Source organism: Crinia signifera, chromosome 8, assembly GCF_055691185.1.
Source record: "Crinia signifera chromosome 8, ASM5569118v1, whole genome shotgun sequence".
NCBI lineage: Eukaryota > Metazoa > Chordata > Amphibia > Anura > Myobatrachidae > Crinia > Crinia signifera.
In genome coordinates this window covers 55,160,643-55,184,328 of record NC_139224.1, presented here as the reverse complement: position 1 = coordinate 55,184,328, position 23,686 = coordinate 55,160,643, and the positions used below count along the sequence as shown (strand labels likewise).

At 44.9% G+C, this 23,686-nt stretch overlaps 1 protein-coding gene across 9 annotated transcripts in view; it reads right to left on the bottom strand.

The window, feature by feature from the left end:
- Window positions 1–23,686, bottom strand: part of IQSEC1 (IQ motif and Sec7 domain ArfGEF 1) — a 781,720-nt gene that overhangs the window by 191,860 nt on the left and 566,174 nt on the right. Inside the window, exon 1 of one of the 9 annotated variants that reach the window (XM_083156425.1) lies at window positions 14,585–14,733. The exons of the other annotated variants lie outside the window; for them this stretch is intronic. Within the exon in view, the coding sequence (XP_083012551.1) occupies window positions 14,585–14,652 (68 nt within the window). The 5' untranslated portion in view covers window positions 14,653–14,733. Of the gene's footprint in view, window positions 1–14,584; window positions 14,734–23,686 lie in introns of those variants that run through there. 9 annotated transcript variants of the gene reach the window in all.

Sequence of the window (23,686 nt, the reverse complement as noted above, 5' to 3'; positions counted from 1 at the left end):
CTACCACTGCTCAGCGAGCCAACCAGAATCAGGCCCAAAATTCTAACTTTCAGCAGGAAAAGTAGAAGGTAAGGGCTCTGCGTTGGGTGTCTCCTGTCATTGATGGATTGGTTTGTAGCAGTGACATAAGTAGTTCAATCCACCCTGAAGTAAACTTATCAATGTGGTATGGTTACAAAGGCGGCTAAGCCGGCCGAACACCTTCCTTTCTCATTTTCCCCAAATCCATATTAGGTGTATAAATATCTAAATCTACCTACATTTAAATAACTCAGTTTATATAAATAATATACATTTGTAAAACTACCCCATTTTCTTTCTAATGTATTTATTTAGTTTCAAACTCATTCTTCCATTCTATTTTGTATGCGGTAGAACACTCATAATTGAAAACTAGGTATGTCCATCGTTGCCATTGCCATCGAAGGTTGCCATCAATGGCAATAGTGCAACTGTCCATCCATAGTGTGAAACTATCCAATGGATGACCATCGATATTTTTACCTATCTACGATCATCCATTTTGTTTTACTTATTGGCCTGTGGGTCAGTCAAAACAGGGGGCGGGGCTTCATGGGTGTCGGGGAGGGGAGATATGCTCTGTGTCCCGGTATTTAGAAAAAAAAACAAAACAAAAGCAAAACATCAATTTTGCTGTGCCATTGATGGAGAGAAACTATCTGGTCTTCCCCAGATTTCAGATCATCGATGGTCGATGGCCATCCCTATTGAAAACACCAGACATGCCTTGCAGCCTTGTAAACTATGGAAAAACTTGCAAACATTAGATATATAACCCGAATTGCTGGCAGAGCGTACTGGCGTACTATAAGAACTGGAGAGATGATTACATATCTCCTAATACTGATCACATACACCATCACACAATGATTATTTCCAGGGACCTATGCACTCGCACAGTGTAGAGCAGTACCAGAAAACATGCCAGATGCATACATGATCTGTATCACTCATCGCTGTATAAAGAAACAGAACACAACGTATGGTAGCAGACGTACTAAACGTATTTTTATAAAAATGTTATAAAATGAGTGAACAAATCAAGAGCACGCGACTACGTAGAGACTACTGGTCTGTACAAATAAAGACAGTGTTTTCTCCAATGCAATGTACTTACCAGTTGCCTGGATACTATCCCATAACGTGTAGAGCTGGCAGTGTAGATCCAGATTAAATATTGACACAAAACACCTCTTTTCTCTCTCACAGTATCAATTAAATGCTGCTTCTCCAACTTGATCCCTAAATTAACCTCCCTGAGAAGAGATTACTGTTTGCAGCAAGAAGAAAGGAGCTTTGAACATTCCGCCCTTGAAAACAAAGCAAATCAGGAAAAAAACAAGATCTGTGAGTTTGTTTGATAGTGGGAGAGAGAAGAACCCAGTGTCAGGGTCTGTTCAGCATCTTAATGCTGTGGAGCTGAGGAGATCAGTCAGTCAGGAAGGATACAGTCCGGCATTGTCACCGGTATATGGAGAGATGCTGCTTGTGCACAGGGGTCATACACACATAAACCACCCAGGGCAGATCATATGTCCGAGGTTTAAGGTTTCACAGCTCAGCAAGACTTTGTTTCACAGGACAGCTTGACTTACCATAATGGGAACCTTCACATTTCCAGTTGTCTCTGAGTATCCTTACATTCATTGGTAACTACCAATATATTGGTAGAGCATTGCCAGAAGCGGACAGACAGGAATATAGGCTGCCTGTGACTAAACACATACAGTAGGACAAAGCCTTTTGCCTTCCTCTGCCGCCATACACTACATTATTTAGTAGGTTGGAGCGGTGATGGGTGAAAGGTGATATGAGCTGAAAATGCTGCCAACGTGAGAGCTTATCTACTGTATACAAGATATTGCTTACCGTCATTAATGCTTCTCTCCTCCACATGAAGTTATCTGCAACAGCAGCATAAAATGTGGCCAAACTCTAATCTACAAAACCATGTATAATAGAAGGGACTCTGTAACCCATATGGGCCACATGCAGTCTGGGACCAGCACTTTAATCATTGTTATTCGGGATACGGTCACTAGGTCTCCAGTAACTAGGTCGGATGGTAGGGCATGAAATACTGCCTGTCGCTCAAAAAAAGTGATAAAACCCCATGTCGACATTTTGACTGTCGATCTTCCCCATGCCGACCTAATGATTGTGTTGACCTAATGACCTGTCGACCTAACCCATGTCGAACTTTAGTCATGTCAACCTTCACGCATGTCGACTTAGTGGTGTCGAACTAATGCTTGTTGACCTAGTTACTGTTGAACCCAATGATCCCATTCGCATTATTCATATTAAGGATAATTGATAATTCTCTTAGGTTTTACTAGCTACTTGTTCGGAATGCATCTATCGGGCAACCTAGGCTGCTGAGTCCTGCATGATGAGATCTCAGGTGCATGCTTGCCCAAACTCATCACTCAATGTGAGGAGATTCAGAACGATGACTCGGACCCCTTGGGGTCTTAAACCAGGCTCTGTATGTATTCATCATTGAGAAGGTACAGGAAGATAAAAACACAGACATCTGCACATTTATACACTTGGGGAATATAAGGTCACCATAGCAAAAGACCAAAGTAAGCCCATCCCAGAACACTCTAGGAAATGTGAAGTTATTGAAGTCGAATAAACCACTCCATAGGCAATAATAACATAAATAGATCTGTAAATCAGTGCAAGTCACACTAATTATCTGTCACTGATACGCTTAATCCCAGCATACTACGTACTGACATGTGGCAGATATTCAGCTGTTGTTATACTATGGCTCTTAGCACACTTATGCTGAAACCCATCTTCCACATTCAGCTACCTGAAAAAGTAAATACATACTAGGATGGCCAATCCCAGGATCTGGACCCGAATTGCAGAGATTTGAATTCCGAGATTGGAGTTTCCAATCCTGGGATTTCGGGATTGGACTGCGCATGCACAGTCTAATGCTCAGACGCTGCCTGACTGCTCCCATCCCCAGCACACAGCTCTGCAAAGTGTGACGTGGTCAGAGGTCATGCTACACAGGCAGCCAATCAGCCGCCACTCCTGGAACCCCGCTGCATCACCGATCGGCCTCTGCTCCTGCAACCCAGCTGCACCACTGATCGTCCGCACCCCCACTCCCAGCCGTACCATGTGAGTATATGTGGGGTGGCCGGTTTATGGGGATGGCTGGTTTATGAAAAAATGCCCTAGGATCAGCATGCCTAATACATACCTACTGAAAGCACATTGTTTGGACACATAGCATGTAACACATGAGAATTACCCATTCATTAAGGCAGAACAGGGGCGCCGACAGGTCGGCTTGCCCTAGTATAATAAAGGGGCATGGCTACCGAGAAGGGGACTTGGGCACATCAATGTGGGGGGAAAAAACACTGTTTTGATTTTTAAAGTCGGGAGGGTGCCGGTGCGGAGAGAGGAAAGATTTCCGCTGTAGCTGCCTCTCTCCCCAGCGTAGCACTTAGTACTGAGCAGCTTGTGCTGATCTGGGGAGAGAGGCTGTGTGCTGCAACGGCAGCCTGTCCTCTCTCTCTCCAACTGCCTGGTTCCGCGTCTCTCTCCCACTGCCGCGTTGGAGACCGTGTCGGAGACCCGGGGTGAGCTCCATTATAAGGGGATGCGTGTGCGTCTCCTGCGCGCACGTACCTTGTGGGGGCTGGTGGTTGGTGATCCGACCGCCAGCCCCTGGATGGAAGAGGCCGGCTCCATCTGTATAACAAATGTGAGCGACGCTGACAATTTTCTATGGATATTTTGCACATCTCTCACAGAGATGTTGGCGCTTAAAGGGTTAAGTTACCGAGCCTTTCACAACTCCCTCATCTTTTTCATTGGATTGTGCATGATTTTGCTCTGCAGTTTTGCAAACCACTGCTTGATAAATCTGGTGGTTTGTTTGCTTCTCATGGTCTGATCACAAGTTGTGTACCGAATGACTTATTTATTTGAATACAGGCATACAGCATATCCTGAAACAGAAGGCAGAAAATATATATATATATATATATATATATATAAATTGTGAATTATCTAGTTATTAACAGGGGCTACTGTATGAAAATGGTGGCCTTCTCTTGACTACAGGAAATTGGGTTAGGATAGCAGAATGACATGAGTTCTGTACTGCTAGCTGTTTCATCATCTTGTCACATGTGTTCTCTTAAGAACTGTTGTACGTCTGCCAACATAAAAGCCTAAAATCCACGATAACTTCAAATTGGATGTGTTGGTGGTTTAGGACAAAATGTTCCATAGAGATAGGAAAGAAAGTGCCACAGTAAGCATTCAATTATAAAAATACATGGACATTTGTGCTATTGCATATTACAGTATACAAAGGTTAGTTTCAGGATTCATGCACTTTAGTATCTTTCACTGCCTCAACACTATCGTTATTCATCAGTGTAGGTATCCTTATAACTCTGTACTCCTGGGGGACCCCATTCCTTTCAGTGTCTCTAAAGGGGCCTACACATGGGGCGAGACTGCTGAGCGATCTGAGCAATGTAGATCACTCTGCAAGATCGCTCAGCACACACTGCTGCACAGCGATGTGTCAGCGCTATTTGCTGTCATGGCCAGTGTTCTCTGGTGAGAAAACTGACCCTGACCGGCAATTAAGTAGATTTATCCAGCCTGATAGCGACGCGCAGGGCTACACATCACTATCGCTATGGCCCCTACACACAGAGCGATGTAGGGTCATTTTCTAAGCGATCTAGTGATATTGCTTAGAAAGTGCTCTGAAATCGCCCCGTGTGTAGGGCCTGTACCTCTCACTTTCTGATTTCTTGCCTGCATCAACGTTCATCCTCCACTCATTGTGACACTGTCTTTGCCACTAACAGCCCTGACATGGGGCCTAATCATTACCAGGGGACTGCCGCATACTTGCTTACTTTTGAAAACTAGTTTCAGGGAGATTATAGTTGGTAGCAGAATTTTGAACAGCACCCCATTGTGGGGGCGTGTCATGCTCCACCCAAAGGGTGTGTCTAGTTCCATATATATGGAGAGACTGTGAAAAGAGATTGTGAACGTGGCACCTAGAAGCGTGGGTGTGTACTGCTACATCTGAGAGAAATCTTTTAAAATGACTTATATCCAAATGTAGACGAGCCCCAAAGCAGTTAGTAAGAGATACACGTGCTAAAGAAAAGGCACTGATATGTGTCAGGGATTGTTCATCTATTGTGTTTTACATGTGGTTCCATATAAATGGCTACAAGACATGCATATAGCCATAGGGATCATTGTGTTTTATCACCAATGCTGGGAATGGTGCTGATCATTCAGTATCTATCTTTCATTCTTTTTTTTCCAAAAATGTAACAGCTACATAATGTGGGCTAGGTGACATGAGGGAGATTGCTAGACTAATCAGGGAGAGAGAGGGAGATCTCTGCTATTTCAGGGAGTCTCCTGCAGAATGCAGGAGGGTAGGCAGCTATGGACTACTGGGAATCCACCTCGGTTGTGTATATCTAACTACAGATCAATGCAGTATTTAGTATGCAATGCACATTATACTTTTTTGAGTATTGTTTCACTTTTCACATATTAGAAATATAATGTATCTCACACACACAAAGGAGAACAAGTCTCAGAGCACATGAATGTTGCCACAGCCAGCACATGTTACTGTTAAGAAAACAATGACTTCATCTCTAAGTATTTAAGTATTTAAAAATGTGAGTTAAAAAATAAAATACAAAGTTTTCCTGTAATGCCTACTTCCCCCTGTAATTAGGGTTTCTCTGGAACGTTACATTTAAATTATGAATAAGATTTTGGTAGCACAGTTTCCTCTGTGTAAAGTAACGGTTTCCTCTGGCAGGAATCATTTCATCTCTGACTTTCATTAGCTACGGCAAGAGACAGACAAAGTACTTCTAACATACTGTATTACTGCTGAATTTATACAAATCATTCTGCGAACAAAGGCAAACTCAAGCACAGCTCCAATCCATGATAAACCCTTGATAAAAAATAAAGTCACGATTTCTGTAAAACCACATTAAGCCTACATTGAAATTGCTTTATGAAAAAGATAGAATTTACAATTTCCTATAAAATCTTGTGATGTTTACTAATGTTCAGCCTGTTGGCCAAGTGTTGCGGTGTTTGATAGTGATGTTAATCCACACAGTTTGAAAGTTAACCAAAACGTTGGTTTATTAGCATACAACGACAACATAAGTTAATGCGGAAGATGTTCTGCAGCAGCAGTATCTCACTCATATGTATAACAGGATGATCCTATAGAGTGTAAGCTTGCAAGCAGGGCCCTCCTACCTCTATGTTGGCTGGTTTCTACCCAGTTTGATTAACCCCTTCAGTGGTGGGGGTTTTTTTGGGGGAGCGCTCCCCACTGGGCGAGTTTTTTATGGGGAGCGCTCCCTTAAAAAAAACAAAAAACACCACTACCTCCCTAGGTCCAGGCAGCGCCGCTGCACTGTCAATCAGCCGCTGCCCGGACCTGCACCCCCCGCGCAGCGTCCCTGTCCCCGGCAGCTGGCTTGTCATAAGCCGGCGCCGGGGACTTCAATAAGAAACTCGGAGGGGAGGAGGAGGGAGGAAGCGGCACCGCAGAGGGGAGGGAGCCGGGCAGCGCAAAGCTGGCTGAGATCAGTGAGTGAACTCAGCAGCACTGCCCGGCTCCAAACAATGGCAATTCCGAGAATTTTCCGGCCTTGCCAAACTGGGCACTTAGGCACAGCCCGGAAAATTCTCGGGATTGACACTGAAGGGGTTAATCACTGTTGTTTAAATTTGTAAAGCGCAATGGAATCTGCTGCGCTAAATAAGAAACTGTAAATAAATTAAACAAATACAGTGATTGCGCAGTACTTATAGGTATACGTCATGCACAGTCTCTGCAGTAAGGGATGCAGGGCTGCACGTCCATGCAGACTGTCCCCCACTGGAAGGATTACACACTGCATGCTACTCTCCGTCCCGCTCAGGTAGTGGGACACACGCTTCAGGAGAAACTCTGCAGCACACTCCCGGAAGAACCTCTTTCTCACTCTCTCAGGGTATATTTGACTACGCTTCCGAAATAGCCGGAAGGCTTCTGAAAATTGGGTCCCCCTTCTGACCCCCGGGAAGGTGGGCAAGCCTTCCGCATGTGCCTGGAGCTGCTAATTGAAATGACAGAAATTTGCTGCTCTTTGGGGAGCGGGTGGGACCAAAATGATCACATCATTTTGCATCATTTAAGCCCCGCCCCCTGTCCGCGGACCCTAGAATCACTGACTAGAGGAAGCGCACCCAGTGTAATGCATACACAGGAGACAAGGCACTGACAGCCTGAATCAAGCTTACTTGGAAGGGGATGAATTTGTGGCAGCACTTACCCAATCACTAGGTAGGGAGTGCAACTTTGCATATATATTTGTTCCTTTAAGCCTGCATATCACTGGTTCACTTTCCAATGATACAGATAGCAGCAGACTAAAGACGAAGCAGTGGCTAGCACATGTAATATTAACTAGGGATGGCAATTGGTATCCATCCACGTATTGCAGAAATCAAACGTTTGGTGCTTGATGCATGTAATGTGTCCATAGCAAAGAATAGTGTCCCGTGTCATCACGAGCTAGTTCTGACCACTGTGCATTTGCAAAAACATACTATCGATGGTTCAAAGCATCAAATGATTAACAAGTAATTGTTACATGTCATTACCACCATATTTTGATCCTTCCTTTCAATGGCCATGCCTAATATCAACAGCAGTTTATCATCCATAAATAGAAGGCAGCGCAGCCAATAAAAGCACTGTCTGTTGTTCAAACAACAGCAGTAACCAATAAGAAATTAAGAAACTTAAATTATCTCCAACTGGCTGCTGTTGTAATTGGAATAATTGCTATTCGTGAATTAAATCTTGCAGCCAACAACATTAATCCCAGCCTGCATTGTGTCTATTATTAACAAAGAATAAACAGTCTGTAAAGGAAATACTGTACAGTATGAAGGGGTTGTGCAGTGTAAGACCATTACAGTAGGCTGAGTATTATATAATGACCGCACAGGCAGGGCCGTCTTTTCGTATGGGCTTAATGGGCACTTGTCCAGGGGCCCCATGTGTATAAGCTGATAGCTGAGGATCCCCTTTTTTTCAGGGATACCAGAATTTTGAAAATCAGCCCTGGGGAACTGGAGTTATCCAACTTCAAAGCAGCAGTCCACATCTGACCTGTTAATTGCAATTCCCAGTCATATTTCTCAGGTTCTCTGTGACTTAGATTTTTTTCTTAGAGTATATTCCAAAATTTGGTAGTCTCCCCTTTCTGTCGACACTAGCAGTTTGTCTCTATCATGCCCAGAACCAGAGATATTAGCCTTCCAGCAGCCGGTCCCTGCTCCAGCTCCAAACGTCTGGTGTACAGTTTTATATTTTTGTCAATGGATTGCTCTGGCTCCTGATCTCTGATGCCCAAGTTCCAAGCACCTCCTGAAAGTTGGGACTCTAGACTTTTATACTATTGAAGGCTAAGAAATCTATTTCCAGATAATGGCGATATCTGCAGTCAAACAAGCTGCACTTCCACCGGAAAATGACGAATATTAAACCCACTCCATTATCCAACCCTCCCCTGAGTATAAAACACCCACTACCTCCCTGGAAGTCATTTACAAGGGACCCTTCATTCAGCTCAGTGCCCCCTTCCACACATTAGTGTTCACTCTCCCACCACCTGTGCAGTAAAGGAGTAATTAGCAGAAGTTACTGCTCCAGGTCCCACATGTTGAGTGGAAGATAGAGCACCCCCTGCCACCCGTGGGACATCAAAGCTGCTGCTGATAGCACCTTCTATCCCTAGGAGGGGAGAATGGGTAAGGGCCCCAATGCATTGCTTTGCCCAGGTGCCCACACTGCTGTTAAGACGGCCCTGTGCACAGGAGATTGTGGACTTCACAAGAGGGCTATCTACTTATTATTAGAGACAGGATTATATGCATTTGCATATTTGCATATGCATTTGCATATTTTGCCCATTCTCACTGGTTATTGCATATTTTACCTAAAATCTAATGATGGTGCATATTTTAGGCCCTGCCCTCTTCCTACCCGTGAGTCACAGCACTGCTCTGCCCTGCTGCTGCTGCTGGCCAGGTAGTGGTAGAGTTGGCAGGCTGGGACAATATGTGCACAGTGTGGGGAACCTTGGATGTACGTTATGCCTGACACTGCTCTAGGCTGCCAATCCATGTTGATAAAAGTCAGTCAGGGTGGATGCCATTACGAAGCTCTTGAACTTTTGCCTGCCCCTGGCCTGGGACTTTACACCAAGAGACAGACTTCTGCAGCAGAGGAGGCGGGCGGAAGGGTTGTGACATCACGCGGCACGGAGGAAATGCCGTGTCACAGTGAGTATGCAACGCAGGGAGGAAGCCTTCCACTGTGCCACCCTCACACGCTATGCTGACATTTGATCCATCGGCGCTGGAGATGAGGCTCTGTGTAGTTGATGCAAGAAGAGCTTTGGACGCTGCAGTCTGCTGTAGCAGCCAGGAAGAAAAAAAATCCTATGTACAGCACTAGACATCTGCAGATGCTGTGGGCCTAGTTTTGAGGTTTATTTGCAACTAATTGTATGCTGATTTTTAAATAAATAAGTTAAAAATGACTTTTTTTTGTTATTTAATGTAGCATATTTTAACACTTTTCATGCATATTTTAAGTATTTTTCATGCATATTTGCATGCATATTTCAATCTTTTTATGTTGCATATAATCCTGTCTCTACTTATTATAAAGGACAGTAGAGGGACTGTCTAATTTAATGATAGGGAATCTTTAGCCCTTTAGCTGTTGTTGAACTACATATCCCAACAGGGCCTGATTAGGGGTCCCTAGGCTAATCAAGAAGCGCCCCACCAATTTTTTTCGCTCATAGTTAGTTATAAATCTGTAACAGGCCCCTACCAGTGCTGGCAACAGCAACCGTAGCATCAATCACAGCCTCAGCGGTGAAGCCAAGCATGGCTCTAGCAAAATCTCCTCTTCCAGGCACCCCTTCCGCAGTGAGACCAGGAATCCCAGCAGTCACCGCTGCTACCACAGTTCCTGGGGTAGATCTTACAAAACCTTGCCCGGCCCCAACTCCAGGTGCACCAGAAAACACTTCCATCCCAGAGAAATCTATTGTGTCGGAGCTGTACCCCCTCCCTCCCTTTCCGGACCCAGTGCCCCATCAGCCTAGTGGTTAATCAGGCCCTGCATCCCAGCATGTCCTGCAAGAGTTTTAGCATGGCCATATAGCAAAACTGTAGCAGGGCATGCTGAGATTTGTAGTTAAACAACAGCTGGAGGGCCAAAGGTTCCCCATGCCTGGTCTAAATTATCTACCACATACTGTATAGCCATGCAGGCAAGAAGAGAACATAGTAACTCCATACAATCATGTCTTGGTTGGAATACTTTTCAAACACTAACAACGCTGACCACTGTGCTATCCATGAAGGATTAGAATTGTACATTCTAATACGGGGCATTTGCATAGTTAGCATTACTGCTGATATGTCTCCGTTGTACTGATCATGACTAAGTATTCTGTTGTTGTGGCATGTTTTCTAAACATTATCTGTGGAGAAATTGATGAAACCTGTTTTGGAATTATTTATGGAAATGTTCATCTGACCGTGCTGTATTCTCTTCATGCTTATCAGCAGACTGAGCGGATGAAGGAAACTTACATAAATACAACTTATACACAGTACAAGAAGTGGAGCCATCAGATGTAAACAGAACATTATTAATGTACTAGATAACGTATACAATGCAGATAACTCTGCACGTGTCTGAATCGCAGGCAACATTTTTAGAGAAGCATTGCAATAATAATCACAGGCCATTACCGTGTTATTTCTGTACATTCTATAAAATTATAAGTATAAGCTGATTTGATTGGTTTCTTTGGGGAACTTCCCACCAGAGCCAAAACTAGGATTTCCTTCACCCATAGCAAGGAAGTAATTTGGTGCCTCCCCTCGTACGATTGAATGATATTGCCACGTGTGCCTCAAATGCCCCTATACACTGAACTGCATACCCTATATCAGTGATGGAAAACCTTGGCACTCCAGCTGTTGTTGAACTACACATCCCAGCATGCCCTGCAATAGTTTTGCTATTCGGACATGTGAAAACTGTTGCAGGGCATGCAGGGATGTATAGTTAAACAACAGCTGGAGTGCCAAGGTTCTCCATTACTGCCCTATAAGCTACACTATACCCCCTGCACTTTTACCATTATTTAATGGAGAGGGACCTTAATGGTGGTGACTGACCCAGGAGAAGCGCTGGCACTACAATGCCCCGCAGGTAAAGGAAGGGATGGGGATCCATCTGCGGCCTCCCGCCATACCCCTGGCTCAGTCACCACAACTATCTCGGTGGGTACAGGAGATGGGAAGATCTCCTGTGTTTGTCCCCCAGGCACTGGTACGGTGCTCACCTGCCTAGCCCCAGCATCCAGCACCGGCAGTCCATAAATATTTGATGCCCTAGACAATATTTTTGATGGTACCCCTAGCAGATAAACCCACTACTTTCATTGGGGTGGGCAATACACATACACACCTTATTCCCCATAATCCCCTAAAGCCCAAATACCCGATACCCTCCACACACCCTACTCATTCTATCCCCCCACATATACCCCATATCCTTCTAGCACCACACAATCTACTCCCCATGTCTTTTCACATCCACCCCATTTAATTAGGAAGCCATATGTGACCAAACACACACAGGAATTAGGAAGGCGGAAGGGACAGTCCAACAACGACTTGTCAACACTTATGTCGACAGACACCAAACAAAACCCCCAAAATGTCAACCTTTTACCATGTCAACCTTTTTCATGTCGACCATTTGCCTGTGGTGATCTTTTGACCATGTTGACCTAATGCATGTCAAACTTTTTCATGAGTCAACCTAAAGGACCTTATTCAGATCGGTGCGGCCGGAGCCGCATACGGTGCTCCGGCCGCACCAACCAATCCCCGCCTACTATACGGATCGCCACGGCCGTCCGTACACGGACGGCTGGCGATCCGCATGAAAATGGTGGGGCGTACGCCTCCACCATGGTGGGAGCTGCCCCCTGCATTCGATGGTCGGCGACCATCGAAGGCAGGGCCGCACGCCCCACCAGCTCCCGCAAGCTGAGACCACACGGACAATCGTCCGTGTGAAAGCTTGTTTGGGGGCTGAGAGCTGACATCCGGCGATGTCAGCTTTCCGCCCCCATCACTGGCGTCATAGCCTCATTACCATGCATACGCCCCGCGTTTGCATGGGAACGCCCATGAAACGCGGGGCGTATGCATAGGGAAATGAGGGTATGAAGCCCCTCACGCCCCTATACGCCCCCTTTGCGGCGTCGAAACTTTATGTGCGGCGATTTCGCCTGCACATGCGCAGATTGACCTCTGCGCATGTGCAGACTGAAAACATCGGCGGTACGGCCGCACGCGGGCCGTACCGCTCGATTCAGAATAAGGGCCAAAGTCTGTTGACCAATAGTGGTCAAACTAATGACTGTTGTGCTAGACAGTGTTGTCCTAATGAACCATATCCATATAAATTGATAGGTGCATCGGTACTGTGATATTGCTTGCTTTCACCTCTTGTTTATTAGCCCTGGTACTTACATCTGTCACTAAACATGCAGAAACAGCCATTTCCACATGATTTCATTCAAATATAAACTTGATATTTAATGAAAAGTTTCTGAAAGTATCTTAAAGAGTGTATCTGGTAATACTTTCATAGGTGCTATAATGTTGGTGTGCTCCGGGTGAAGGCTGAGGCGTTTCATTCTCAGAGCACTGTAGCTGCTGGTAGTGGCGATGGTATTTCAGTGATAATGGGGCAGATGTACTAACCCCCCCTTAGCGCTTCTGAAATAAGGGGTCCCGCTTCTCCTGCATAAAGAGGAGAAGCAGGCACCCGTTATTTGCAAATGTATTATGCCCAGCGTTAACGGCTCTCCTTATCGGCTCCCCCGGCGTCCCGCGCATGCTCAGTGCGCTTCTCCCCCCTGTCCGGCTCTAATGGGCATGCGCGAGATCTTGCAAAAACCGCGAGATCTCGTGCGCAGCCCGAGCCAGAAGCAGGGCTAGCATTGTCCCCACAGTGGGGGATAGGACAACGCTAGCCCTGAGCTGGCGAAGCGGCCGGGGCGAATTAACGCCTTGAAGGCTGTTAATACATCGCCCCGGCCGTTAATCCCTGGGGGGGATTGCAGGGGACAGCCCCGCCGAGCGTAACTCGGCGGGCTGTCACTAGCGCACGTTAGGTGCGCTAGTAATACATTGGAGTAATCGTAATCCCCCCCAGTTAACCAGCGTTAAGTGCATTTTTGCACTTAACGCTGGTTCATACATCTGCCCCAATGGTTTCCGTTTACCCACTTAAGCGGTTCTTACTGGCCTACACACTTGGTGATATTGCTGAGTGATCTGAGCAATTTAGATCATTCAGATCACTTAGCGGCGTGACGTAGGGGCATTTTCAAAGCGATCAAGTCAGATCGCTTAGAAAATGCCCTGAAATCGCCCCGTGTGTAGGCTCCTTTACACTCTACACCAGAGGTTTTCAACCACAAGTGTGCCCTGAGCTAGGGATGTCCACGCCAGTTTACAGCCACGGCCAGTTGAACTGTTATTCACTGGTCTCTTCCAGCATCAGTCTTGTTCTGTATCCTGTACATAAGAGACCAGCCAATGGGCTTGTTTTTTTTTCCTGTGGGGGCCAATGTGTTTTTCCCTGTGGGGGTCTCATGGTGAGTCCTAGCAATTTTAAAACCTTGTTTGGTGTGCCGCGAATTGAAAAAAGGTTGAAAATCACTGCTCTACACTGACTTAATCCAATGACTTCAGGCTGTCACAGAAATGACAGCATTCAGAAAGCAGACACTTTCGAACAAAAACATATTTCTTGAATACACAGACTTAAACAAAGTAATAAGTATAAGGCAGAATACTGTAATTGGCTGTACTATATATATGCACTAATGTATCAATATAGTATAGCGTCCCTTGCAGGGCAAGTTGGATGATGTATACAGTGAATTTCGTACACGGTAAATGGCTGAGTTGCAGTAATAAAGCTGTCAGTGTGCCTGAACAAATCACTGTCACAAGACTCCGCTGGCTGCACAGATACTTCTTAGATGTATTATCTATACATCTTCTATACATTAACAAAGCCAACAGAATGCAGCAGAGGAAATGACAGACTGAAAAAATGATTCCTGCAACATTATATAAATATCCTAATTGGTTTATGTGTTGATGTAAACATTTCAGATGGATTATCACCTATGGCTGCCATTTATCTCCCGCTTGGAGAAAATACACTGCTAAAGACTCAGAAACTACACATTCATTCAGGGAACAATAAGCACGAAACGCTGAACGAAAGAAGAACATAAGTGCAGGGACATCAGTTACACTATAATGCTGTTTGCTAATTGTTATTGTCAGAACAGGAAGAATTATTCATTTCAATCATAACATATGATCCTACCTTATCGTTCTGACAGAAAGGCAATACTTCCACATTAAGTTCCACATTGCTTTGCCATCTCCCTTCATGACTGCTTGGAAAGTGCTTTACTACACACTTACAGTACACAACTGAACTGAGTTGACACAAGACCAGATTAGTCCAAGACACACGCAGACACAGTTGATTTCATAACGCTTAAACTTTCAGAAATCCCCAGACTTCTGGGACCATAACTTCAGCTGTAAACCACTCTCATGTTACCGCTGCATGGTTTACAGGAATCTGTCTTACGATGAATATTAGGCACATTTTCCGCGGAAGGAAAAAATCAGACTACAACCTCAAAATGATTAGTTTGGTTTTTTCCTCTAGTCAATAAGCTTTCCACCAAAGGTTCCTTTATTCGGTTAGTCCGCTGTCTCTCCCCAGAATTACACACACTCTCACATACTGTACTGCAAGTGAAATCATCTGCTTAAGGCTACTCAAGACTCCAGCTGTCTGCAAAGTATCTGACTTGACGGCTGTGTAATAAACTCTTTCCCAGGCCAAACGCTCTAATGAATCATTTTCCAATAAGCAAACAAGGAGCGTGCAACTTAAATGAACCAGGGAAATGTGAGGCTTAGTTTGTATGTGCTCAGCACAAAATATCTGTTGTTAGTACAAGGAAATGAAGTTTAATGAAGAGCGCACCAGTGCATTTCTGCAAGGGAAAACTCAATGGAAAACAACATGTCCTTTAAAAGTGAAAGGACTCCTTTCACTTTCCTGCAAATAATTCATAGCCAAAAAGGTGACGGAATCCTGTTATATTTGGTGTACATTATTGTTAATATTGTAACATATTTTCCTACAGCAACAACATACTGGAGCGATGTGTGTAATGGCTTGTTATGTAGAAATACAATACCCCTTTTACAACAAAGGGGGGTATTCAATCTGTTCTGATATTTCCCGACGGGAATTATCACCACTCGCCTATTCAATGCTGCCGTTACTGACAGTATTGAAGGCTCTCAGAGCCGACTTTTTTTAAAGTCAGTTCTGTTTTGTTGGAAACAGCCATTCCGACACAGACTTTCCGACACTCAACAGTTGGAACATACAGTTCCAACTGTCGAGTTACTGTTGGATCAGACAAAAACGTCCTGGGACTCCGACTGTTGGAACATTCCGACAGGCGAAATCCCAAATTGAATACTCCCAAAATCTCTGATGTACCTGGAAAACTGAACACATATTTCAAGTTGCATCACAGCATCTTAAAACCTGTTTACACCACAGGTTGGACCCAGGATTTTGCTGGGACTTCTCCTCTGCCAGCGCTTACATATTACACCATTTCCAAGTGCCAGTGAGCAGGCTCACCATAGGGTTTTAATAGAACCTGGGTCAGATGACCTGGGTCACATGTTCACACTCCCCCTTAACCCACGGTATTTCCCTGGACCAACCTTGCTCGCTACCCAGGCTGAAATCCTGGTTCACTGGACCAGGGTTATTTCTCTGGGAGACTTTCAATCCGAGACCCAAACTGGATTAACCCGGCAATAAGGTAGGTCAATGCAACAGTATGAAAAAGGGGTGTAACATAATTTTTCAAAAGTCTTTAATATTTTATATAGAATTGACGGAAAAAAAACATTTGCGTTTACTGAAAGAATACAAAAACAGGTCAAGATGATGAAGCTGTACATGATGAAGCTTACACCCTTTCAATTTCTGTATCAGTGAAGTTGGGAAAATCAATAATTTGAGCCAAGAGCTGCTACTTCAGTGCACTTCATTATTTGATCATCAGAAGTCCTATCACTTCATTGTAAAAGCAGAACCTGTGCCAGCTTAGTCCTGAGCATTCAGGTTTCTATTAACACTGTGCCAAGGAGAAAAGTGATGTGAGATGATCTCAGAGGAGCCATTGTTGCTGCCTGGAACTCTGGAAAGGGTTTTAAAGACATTTTGGAACAGTCCACATGGGAGACAGATAGTAATCGTCCCAGGAGATAGAATTCCAGCTGTTTAACCCAACGATCAGACAGTATGATCGCCAAGCCCTGAAACTACATACAGAGATATACTATATGCAGGGCCGGCACCACCACTAGGCAGCTTTAGGCATTTGGAGGGCGGAATTTGGGAGCTGGTCACTCCGAAGAATGCTTTTCGGAAGTAAGAATGCAAACACATTAGGTGAAGTCACATATCGATCTGATGCTGCCTGGAGAGCCCGGCTCTGTCCGCATGCGCCGCGGCGGCTACATGCATGGTGGTGCCCCAGGAAGTGGGCGATGCTCCGGCTGCCCCGGGACTGCTGCTGCTGGAGGAAGGCGGGGAGGAAGATGATGACGAGGAGCCACTGCTACTGATGATGTCCTCGGTAATGATCCTGTTTTCATCCCTGGTGGTGAGTGCGAAGCAAAATGGGCTGCAGAATTTCTTCTCGCACCCGGGCAGTTTTCCTATGACAACCTCTGCGGTTTCCTGCTATGTTGCACAGAACACTGCCTGTGTATCGTGTTTACTGGATGTGTAGAGCCCGCACCCCCCCCCCCCCCCCGGTGGATGCATCCCTCCCTGGGGTGCTGAGATGATTTGCACCGGCACTGACTATATGGGCTACTGTCTACAGTAATGTTAAATCCCATTAAAAATAGGTCTTTATGTAAGGCCTACCAGGAGAAAGTCCCTTCTCTCAAACAGGAGGTTTGTACAGTTGCATCTGAATAAACCAAAACACTATACTACTGCTAAAATTGTTACTTTTAATCATACTTGCCGGCTTTTGATTTTTTCATTCCAGGAGAAGACCGGAGAGCAGTGTTCCCTCTAAGCTGTGCACACAACTCGACGAGCGTGCGCACAGACATTACAACAAAGCGCACAAAGCAGCAGTGGTCCCTTTTTGCAGTTGTGGACTAAATTAATGTGTGTTTCACCCATTACCTATATTGTGTGCTGTGTTTTAAATGTTTAAATGTTTAATATCATTTTGAAGTAAAGTTAACACAAATGCTGAACGTCATTTTCCAGTTATATATAAGTGACGCACAAAAATGTAAAATTTCCTTCCAAAGTTGCACAGCCAAAATTGTTTGCCACACACAGCCTTCGTAAAATTAGAGGGAACATTGCCGGAGAGGAGACATAGATGACTACTATAGGGCTGCACAGGGCTTGGAACCTCTCACCATTAACTCACCATTTACTCCCAAGCGGCAGCTGGGAGGGGCTAATATTATGTTAATACTTGTGATGTGGGAGATCCACCTATGCTTCCAGCGGTTCAAAAAATTGTGAGTCTCCCGGGAACTTAATACATGCAGCCAATCACAAAGAATAGCCGCAAGAACCTGTCAAGCATCGTAGAAGGGGAATGACAGCTTGTTCTTTTTTACAACCAAAGGACCAACATAATAAAATACTCTTTATAACGGAATATTCTAGTATAAAATAGGAAGCAGACTATCTGAGATCTAAAGCATTGCCAAAATAAGGCCATGCAATGGGACAATGGTCAAGAGATCTACAACTGAATGGCTGGAAACAGAAAAGAATGAAGGGTTTGCAATCATCAAGGCAAATTCCAGACCTCAAATACATTTAGTTGCTCTTGCAGGACCTTATGAGAGCTGTGTACTACAGTGTACAGCAGAATGGGATAAAAATAAACAACTTACGCCGAAAAGTATGACTTCAAATGTATTTGCATGCCACCCAAAAACTATAGTATGCAGTGATTTACATTATTCACAACAGTCCCTGCACCAGCAGTGCTAACAATAGTAGTTAAGGCTGAATAAAGACTTGCGTCCATCTATGAGGCTAATTCACAACTGATTACAACTGATCAATTAGTCGCGTAGTTTGCCAATGGTTAGGAGAAATGCACATGTGCACGTCGTGTCCTGAGATCGCATTGTAGATTACAGATGCTCAGTGGGAGGAACAGGGGTGACCGGAGTTGCCTGAGATGGGGGCGTATCCCCCTGCGACGGGCAGCATAAGGTTAAGCTTAATCAGGTTACAATTGAAGAGGAGCATTCTGACCGATGGTTGCAATGTTCCACTAGAACGTTCATAGCAAACGTAGACAGGAGGGGGTATGCGCCTCCTACTGCATTTGCATTGCTATGGATTGCATATGCTAAACTGCTTCGAGCATACTGAATCAGGCACATTATTCCCCAGCACAAGGACACCCATACTGACTAAGGTTATTTTGTTGTCAGAAGCCAATTTACCTACTAGTTTGTTTTTGGATTGCAGCATATACACAGATAATACCTTGGTCAAAAATGTAACTAATTTCCAGTATTGTGAGGAAGCACTGCTAACCACTGTGCCAACTGTGTTGCTGAATAGGTAGGCATACAGTCTACTACAGGGCTGGGCAACAGTGGCCCTCCAGCTGTTTATGAACTACACATCCCAGGATGCTTGGCATTAGTTTTGCTATGTGGCCATGCTGAAACTGATGCAAGGCATGCTGGGATGTGTAGTTCATCAACATCTGGAGGGCCGCTATTGCCCAGCCCTGGTCTACTCCATGTCTTCTACACATTGGGCATGATTCAGACCTATTTTCAGGGCTACAAATTTGCAGCCCCCCTGATTATTGGTAGAGGGCACATGCACAAGGAATGCAGTGCGCATGAATGAGATTCCCCCTGCGAGAAAAACAAAGCAAGGGATTTCCTCCAAGTACAGCCATGCATTGGAGATGGTTTTCACTTTGGTTGGGAGGCGGCTAACTGGTTGCTGGGCTCCAAAGATTTGCAGCCCAGCGATCAGGTGTAAATCCGGACCATAGACTCTCTTTGCATTTATTATTTGTTGAATGCATAATAGTAAGCAAAAATCTATTGTTCACTATGGGGTGTATTCAATGCGGGTGGTGAGGGGGTTAAATGGCGGGGATCGCTGAAAACAAGTGATCCTCGCCGTTTAACCCCCGCACCGGCCGCTCACCCTGTTCAACGTTCCGGGGGAATCCTCGCTGTCAAAGGCTCATGGCTAATACAGGGAGCCCGATGCATTTAGCCTCGAGTCTCGCTGTTTTAGCAGCCGCATACGCCGATTCCCCCTTGCTCCACAGCGAGGAGGAAACGGCGTCTGCAGGGGGTCAGTTGAATACAGACAGGGCAAGCTGTCACAGCTCGCCCCCAGCATTGAATACTGCCCTATGTATACTAGATGATGTTTAATGATGTCCTGGAGATGCTGGAATTATTGTAATTGGTTACAATTTCAAATCAAATGCCTCCTACACATGATTCAGTGTTCAGCCACCACCCTTTGGACCAGTCATACATAATTCTTGTCCTTTTACTATTTTCCAGTAACAATGGCAAAAAATGACAAATATATAACTACTGTTCTCTTTGATGACTCAATGTCTATAATTAATACATTCCGAACTCTTAAAATAAATGACAGTACTTTGTTAATAATAATACTAAAACACTGTAAACCTGTGTATTTGGGATCTACTGTAGCTCAGTAAACTCTTTATCTAGGTTTTAAATCACTTACACAAGTGACTTCTCTGGACACATTCCCAAATCATGGTGTAAGGGTTAGATGACGTACATAGAATTTTTTGGCTCTGCTACCATATGACAATGCATTTTTACATTGCCTGAAAGGACAAAGTAAAATGATTTTGTTGTAGACAAAAATAATGTACTTCTATCTAAAGTACTGCAAGTCTGGAACTAATTAGGAATGAGCTCACCATGGGTGGAAACGCTAATTGTTATAACCCTGCAGTCTCCTAACAATAAGCCCTGAAGATTCTTGCGAAGCATACACAAGCCAGTGACTACACATGTGGTGCCTAGACCTTACATCCCAACAGTGATGAAAAGGCTCATGGGACAACTATATAGGTGCTGAAAGACTCTGGCTTAGGCAGATTGGGCTCAATGGGCTAATTTGTTGTCTATAAAGTGCTGACACACCACACACCATTACTCTAGTTTCCAAGCTATATACTGTATATCATAGTTGCATACCCTCCTGTATTGTGCAGGAGACTCCCTGACAAAACAGCAATCTCCCTCTCTCCCTTATTAGTCTAGCAATCTCACTAATTTCACCTAGCCCACATTACACTGTTACATCAGGGTTGCCGACCCTCCCGGAATTTGCGGGAGTCTCCCGAAAATCGGGTCCTTCCTCCCGGCCCCCGGAAGGGTGGGCAACCCTCCCGGAATCAGGGGGATCCCCACTGAGCCCCAAGATCGCGGCATTTATATGCCGCAATCCGCGGGTCTCAGGGGAGGGGGCGGAGCTAAAACGGCACAATCGTGACGTTTTAGCCCCGCCCCCTCCATGGATATCAGCTATTTCTGCTATTTGATGTAATGGGGGCGGGGCTTAATGACGTCACCATTAAGCCCCGCCCCCAAAACTCGTAATGCAAGATTCCTCTCCGGGCTTCTCCCGGAGAGGATTTTTTTAAAGTCGGCAACCCTGTGTTACATTTTTTTGGGAAAAAGGGAATGAGCAGTGGCGGTTTTTACCTATGGACTGCAGCCTCCCATGTGAAATCCGCCACTATTCTGTGAGACTGCTCTGGCTTCACTGTGACTGGCAGTGACTTCCTATTGGAAGCCAGTCACCCAAGGCAGTCCCATTGGGCCCATAAAAACCGGGTCCTGCACATGCGCAGTACGAGGACTATATTGCACATGCGCCAGACCTGGGACCCTAAATATGCCTCTGGGGGCTGCTGCAAAAGCAGCCCATAGAAGCTGGGGGCCAGCGCATGCACAATACCGAAGAAGTTACAGCGCATGTGCCGGTCCCATGGTGGAGACCAGTATTGGAAGCGGCAATGACCACCGGCAGTGGCAGCAGAGGGGGGCACATCGTGCCAGACTCCCTCCTCAGCAGAGGTAAGAGCCGCTGCTGGGAATAAGAGATAGATACAGTTACACTGAATCATCAGCACCATTTCCCAGCACTTTAGCAAGTATAGTAGCTCTTACTAACTGCTTTGTGGCTCATCTACATTTGGATATAAATAATTTTAAAAGATTCCTCTCAGATGTAGCAGTACACACCCACACTTCTAGGTGCCATGTTCACAATCTCTTTTCACAATCTCTCCATGTATGGAACTAGACACGCCCTTTGGGTGGAGCATAACACGCCCCCTCAATAGGGTGCTTTGCAAGATTCTACTACCAACTGTAATTTCCCTGAAACTAGTTTTCAAAAGTAGGCAAATGAGTATGCTGTATATACTGTGTCTGTAAGCCACTAATGGAATAAAAGTTGTCTAGTAGTTTAGGGGAAGAGATCAGCACTCTCCATGGTCCATGACAATAATATCTCCTCTACAACACTTACCATGCACTGTTGAGCTACTTCTGTGAGACCATAATGTATGTCTTTGCTTGTAGGAAGGAATGAGACCTACAGTACGATCTGAATTGATTTGAACTGGGGGTTATTCAGACCTGATTGCACAGCTGTGAATTTGCACGTGAGTGATTATTAAACGACTGGGCATGGGTACAAATTGTAGTGCGCATACTGGCTATTCGCAAGGTGATTGACAGGAACCCGGCATGTCTTGGTGTCACCAAGGCGTTTTCTGTGAGTGTCAGGAAAAACGCAGGCGTGCCCAGGCATTTCCAATCAGCTCCATGAGATTCTCATGTTTCCATCACGCCAGCTGAGTAGGTCCTGGACTATGCAGGGACTGCACACAGTGGGAAAATCATTTGATGGATTTGCAGCTCATTGGAGGCTGCGATATTTTCAAAGGCCATTCGTGAGCTTGGGTGGATTTCACTCATGCTGGGCAGCAGCTATCTAATTGCAGGGTGATGACACCGCAGCAATCAGGTCTTAATAACCCCATGGTTATTCAGTAACAGTAGGTGTGAGAGATGGTAGGTCTTTTCCCCCTACTGTTACTCTACCCACACCAACCAGCCATATCCACCACCTCCACTGCACCTAGTGAGGACATATGCTGCAAATGCCATCCTGCATGGATTATAAACCCCTAGTGGTTGTTTGGGAACTATAACTCCCCTGGTGATAATCATTGAAACCAGGTTGATTAATACGTACCTGGTATCCATTTGATCTTTTAAGGCGGCACAATAGGAACAGGACTCATTAGGTGTGTTGAATATTTTTGGTTTAAGTCCACTACACTCTCATTTAATATATTATTTACTATGTCATCTGTTTTTAATGATTATTTACTTATGGTTATGTTATTAAATTATTCTTATTGATACTTTCCTAGCGACACTTTTTTATTTATAAATTATTTTGCGGAGTACAGGTTAATGTGTAACATGCCGTTCTGTGCTGACCATTAAAGGCACATGCACAAAACATCAAGTTTGAGTGGTGTTCAGCTCAAAGCCTCCCAGTGTGTATGGCCCGGCGATAATCGGTGATGCACGCTCCCGCATCATCGCCGGGAAAGCCGCTCATCTTCTGGTATTACCAGCAGATGAATGTCTTTGTGGATGGCTTTGCATAGCTCTGCGCTATGCAAAGACATCCGCACACCGCTGACAGCACCGGGCAGGGGGAAAGCCGCTCAGTGTGTATGCACCCACTGGGTATTGACCTTTTAGCCCCTGTAAGCAGGCAGTAGCATCCAGTGTGTCCAGTGTGTCTGGTGAACAAACATCATGCATGCAGAGATTGGTTTCAATATAGCGCTGAGGCCAACAGTAATATGTATGCCATTTATGACTGAAGGAGTGAGACTGCCCCACTGAGACACCTTTTAGAGCACCTCTGAGCTTTCAGCAACATTTAGTTATCCTGATGAAAAGTAGTTTGGAATATTTAAGTGCTATATAAATAAGTTTGTGGGCTAAAAACTGTCACAGCTTAAAGCTTTAAAGTAAAAACTGTCACAGTTCAAATTGAAAGTAACTTGCAGAATACCTCATTTTGATGGGCTTTTAACTAGCAATTAAAAAATGCATGTAGATTTAATGAACATCGGCACTGTTACTCATTCTTTTGCTAAGCTTTTTGCGTTTGCCCCTTCTATGACACTGCAGACACTTTAGGGCACCATATAATTGAAGGTAATACTCATATAAACTTAGGAGTCAGCTACTTTGTAATTGT